A 5,000-nucleotide genomic window follows, 5' to 3' on the forward strand; every position below is an offset into this window, starting at 1 on the left:
TAAACGTCACGTTTGATGTCAGACTTAACAACCGAATAGTACAAAATGTGCACACCACTCTAATGCGAGCGCAGGGTATCAGCTGCATGCCTTTTTTCTGTTCTGCATTATTGTTATGTTATGGTATTGTTATGTTATTGTTATGTTATGTTATTGTTATGTTGCCTAATTTAAGTATTAAGAAGGAGAAATTCATGAGGATTAATACCAGAATAGATTAGATCTTTCACTGTTGAAGGTTTTTTGTTTGTTTAAGATATGAAGTGATTTCTTGCCAGTGATCCATGGCTGCCTGTGTGAATGTCACACACACACATCCAATAATCCACCATGAACATTTAGAGTTATGCACATCCCTGGTTTTAGCCCACACACACACACACACACACACACACACACACACACACACACACACACACACCTTAGGCTGGTGTTTGTTGTGTGGAGATGTTTTGCTTCCCTGAGAGTCGGTCCTGAGAATGTTCTGTCTGCCATTCTGCTGCTGCTGAGAGGGAGGGAGGGGGGGGGGGAGCAGGAGGGAGGGAGGAGGAGGGAGAGACATAAGTCACTGAAAAGCACTTTATAACTATAATGAATTATTATTATTGTTGGAGCCAAAAAAGCTTTATATTATTATTTATGAAAAGCCACTTGAATGGTATTTTGAAAGTGGTACTTTGGCCCATAAAGACTTTTATTTTGAAAATGGGTGTCGCCCAATCTAAGGACAATTCATAGCTTTCATGTGACGTCACAGCATAGTGGAAACGCCCACCTGACGGGCAAACGGCACTTTTTGCGGGCAAAACCCACTTTTTGCGGGTTAATAACTTTGATTCTCCGGGGGTTAGGAAAATAATTCCAACGTGTCCGGATACATGGGAGGACAGGGAATCGAAAACTATTTGAATGGAGTCGATCCTCCACTCCTATCACCGTGGACACAGCAAGGAGCGAATTCCCGGGTAGAAATATAACCCTCGACCGGCTGTCAGCGGGAGTTCCGTCCAGCAGCGGTAAAACTCCCGAACGCCCGGTTGATCGAGTTTCGTATTAAAAGTACATGTTCTCGGGGTGTCAGTGCGGTGGTTAAGGGCTCAAAATGACCGTATACTGATGGTGAATTTAGCAATAATAGTCTTGTGTTAGTACCACCTCCATAACCGGTGTTATTCACGGACAAAGCCGGTCAAGGAAGCACCTTTTGCGGGTTAATAACTTTGATTCTCCGGGGGTTAGGAAAATAATTCCAACGTGTCCGGATAGAGGAGAAGCCAGGGAATTCAAAACCATTTGAATGGTGTCAATCCTACTCTCCTATCACCGTCGTGTATCTTGATAGTTCTTCATGGGTGAGGTGGTCTAAATAGTAGGCAGCCGGTAAATTGCGTCCACTCGCCATTTTGAGCGATGTTGCTATGATACTTTTTGCCCGTCAGGTTGGTGGTTGCTAGGGAAGAAACCACGTGACTGAAAGCTATGAATTGATATAAGGAAGTGATCTCTCCTTGCTTGGGCTTGATGAGTCCTGACACGTGAGGGTGCGACACAGTTTTTCAACCACATCACGATAAACCACCACATTAGAAAAGATTGATTGTTTTTGTTTGATACAAGTTATTTTGTTTGACAACTTTGTTTTAATAACTTTGCTTTTGAATTCCGATCGGGGATAGGCCCGACCCAGAAGTGACACACATACAAACAAACATTTACATACGCGTACATACCACACCACACCAACATATTACTTTCGTTTGTTACTTTTATTTGGACTTTGGATTACAAGACTCTCAAAGCTCTTGGGGGAGTGATCTCACCTGTGTGTGTGTGTGTGTGTCTACCTGTGTGTGTGTGTGTGCGTGTGTCTCACCTGTGTGTGTGTGTGTGTGTGTGTGTGTGTGTCTACCTGTGTGGGTATGAAGGGGGAGCGGGGGGAGTGGTTGAGGCCCAGCTGTCCGCGGGGGGCGGGGGCGGGCTGGGGCTTGACGATGGCCGTCAGCTTGTAGGAGCCCTGGTCGCCGTGGCGACCGCCGTGACTCAGGTTGATTAAGGCGGAGGGGGGCAGCCGGTACCCCCGACCAGAACCACATCTGCACACAACCACAACGTTACACACAACCACACCTGCACACACAGCCACAACGTTACGCACAACCACAACGTTACACACAACCACAACGTTACACACAACCACAACGTTACACACAACCACACCTGGACACACAACCACAACGTTACACACAACCACAACGTTACACACAACCACACCTGGACACACAACCACAACGTTACACACAACCACAACGTTACACACAGCCACAACGTTACACACAACCACAACGTTACACACAACCACAACGTTACACACAACCACAACGTTACACACAACCACAACGTTACACACAACCACAACGTTACACACAACCACAACGTTACACACAACCACAACGTTACACACAGCCACAACGTTACACACAACCACAACGTTACACACAGCCACAACAACAAGCTGGAAGTTGATTTAGACCCAATAACACAACACACACTCTGCCCAGAAGACACACACACACAGCCACACACATCTAGGGCAGACACAGCCACACACATACACACATCTAGGGCAGACACAGACACACACATACACATTACATTTTGGGCATTTAGCAGGCGCCTTTATCCAAAGCCAACAAACAAATACATTTGTCTAAGTAAGTGAAACATCTATCCACCAGTCACAGCGGGACACAGTCATCTATGCTCAGGCCTGGGCAGGCAGTCGTCATGCTAGAAGAAGGAAGAATGAAGTTGATGTATGATGTTTACCTGATAGTGAGTCCTCCAGGGAACTCCTGGTCAAACACCACCTCATACAGCACCTCCGCCTCCCGCTCAGCTGCAACACACACACACACACACACACACACACACACACAACATCAGATAAGGGGAGGGTGTGTATGTGTGTGTGTGTGTGTGTGTGTGTATAGATGTGTGTGTGTGTGTGTATGCGTGTATATAGGTGTGTGTGGGTATGACATTAACGTGTGTGTGTGTGTGTGTGGGTATATAAGTGTGTGTGTGTGTGTATATATAAGTGTGTGTGTGTGTGTGTGTGTGTAGGTGTGTATCAGTGGGTTCGGAAAGTATTCAGACCCCCTTAAATGTTTCACTCTTTGTCATATTGCAGCCATTTGCTAAAATCAATTAATTTCATTTCTTTCCTCGTTCATGCACACACAGCACCCAATATTGTCAGAAAAACACAGACTTGTAGACATTTTTGCAGATTTATTACAAAATAAACACTGAAATATCACATGGCCATAAGTATTCAGACCCTTTGCTCAGTATTGAGTAGAAGCACCTTTTTGAGCCAATACAGCCATGAGTCTTCTTGGGAATGATCCAACAAGTTTTTCACACCTGGATTTGGGGATCTTTTGCCATTCCTCCTTGCAGATCCTCTCCAGTTCTGTCAGGTTGGATGGTGAACGTTGGTGGACAGCCATCTTCAGGTCTCTCCAGAGATGCTCAATTGGATTTAAGTCAGGACTCTGGCTCGGCCATTCAAGAACATTCACAGAGTTGTTCTGAAACCACTCCTTCGTTATTGTAGCTGTGTGCTTGGGATCATTGTCTTGTTGGAAGGTGAACCTCCGGCCCATTCTGAGGTCGTGAACACTCTGGAAAAGGTTTTTGTCTAGGGTATCAATGTACTTGGCTGCATTCATCTTTCCTTCAATTGCAACCAGTCGTCCTGTCCCTGCAGCTGAAAAACACCCCACAGCCTGATACTGTCACCACCATGCTTCACTGTAGGGATGGTATTAGGCAGGTGATGAGCAGTGCCAGGTGTTCTCCACACATACCGCTTAGAATTAAGACCAAAAAGTTCGATTTTGGTCTCATCAGACCAGAGAATTTTATTTCTCAGAGTCTGGGAGTCCTTCAGGTGTTTTTTGGCAAACTCGATGCGGGCTTTCATGTGTTTTGCACTGAGGAGAGGCTTCCGTCGGGCCACTCTGCCATAAAGCCCCGACTGGTGGAGGGCTGCAGAGATGGTTGTCTTTCTAGAACTTTGTCCCATCTCCCCGCTGCATCTCTGGAGCTCAGCCAGAGTGATCTTTGGGTTCTTCTTTACCTCTCTCACCAAGGCTCTTCTCCCCCGGATGCTCAGTTTGGCCGGACGGCCAGTTCGAAGAAGAGTCCTGGTCGTCCCAAACTTCTTCCATTTAAGGATTATGGAGGCCACTGTGCTCTTAGGAACCTTAAGTGCAACAGACATTTTTTTGTAGCCTTGGCCAGATCTGTGCCTTGCCACAATTCTGTCTCTAAGCTCTTCAGTCAGTTCCTTCGACCTCATGATTCTCATTTGCTCTGACTTTACACTGTGAGCTGTAAGGTCTTCTATTGACAGGTGTGTGCTTTTCCCAATCAAGTCCAATCAATATAATTAAGCACAGCTGGACTCCAAGGAAGGTGTAGGCCCATCTCAAGGATGATCAGAAGAATTGGACAGCACCTGAGTTAAATATACAAGTGTCACAGCAAAGGGTCTGAATACTTATGGCCATGTGATATTTCAGTGTTTTAAGGGGAGTTTTAAGATTTAAGGGGGTCTGAATACTTTCAGAACCCACGGTATATGTGTGTATGTGTGTGTGTGTGTGTGTGTGTGTGTGTGTGTGTGTGTGAGTACTCACAGCCCTTGATGCCTATCACGGTGCCTCTCAGGCCCAGGGGGACAGAGAAGTTGTCCCTGGCGTTGACGACCCGGTCAAACAGACGGAACTCTGCCTCCGGGTCTGGTACCACGCCATGCTGCTGCTCCAGAGGCTGGGGAGACACACACACACACACACAGGCACGCACAGGGACAGACACACATGTAAGAGGAGAGGAGAGGAGAGGAGAGGAGAGGAGAGGAGAGGAGAGGAGAGGAGAGGGGAAGAGAGGAGAGGAGAGGGGAAGAGAGGAGAGGAGAAGAGAGGGGAAGA

The 5,000-nt window shown here is 46.7% G+C and overlaps 1 protein-coding gene across 1 annotated transcript in view; it reads right to left on the reverse strand.

Moving 5' to 3' along the window:
- Window positions 1-5,000, reverse strand: part of xrn1 (5'-3' exoribonuclease 1) — a gene marked incomplete at its 3' end in the record, with an annotated part of 50,174 nt that overhangs the window by 2,821 nt on the left and 42,353 nt on the right. The window contains exons 28-31 of the mRNA XM_080524689.1: window positions 4,707-4,839; window positions 2,827-2,896; window positions 1,910-2,093; window positions 422-505 (exon numbers count right to left, since the gene is read on the reverse strand). Of these exons, the coding sequence (XP_080380815.1) occupies window positions 422-505; window positions 1,910-2,093; window positions 2,827-2,896; window positions 4,707-4,839 (471 nt within the window). The remainder of the gene's footprint in view (window positions 1-421; window positions 506-1,909; window positions 2,094-2,826; window positions 2,897-4,706; window positions 4,840-5,000) is intronic.

The sequence above is a fragment of the Nansenia antarctica genome (assembly GCF_963989245.1).
Source record: "Nansenia antarctica genome assembly, chromosome: 2".
Lineage (NCBI taxonomy): Eukaryota > Metazoa > Chordata > Actinopteri > Argentiniformes > Microstomatidae > Nansenia > Nansenia antarctica.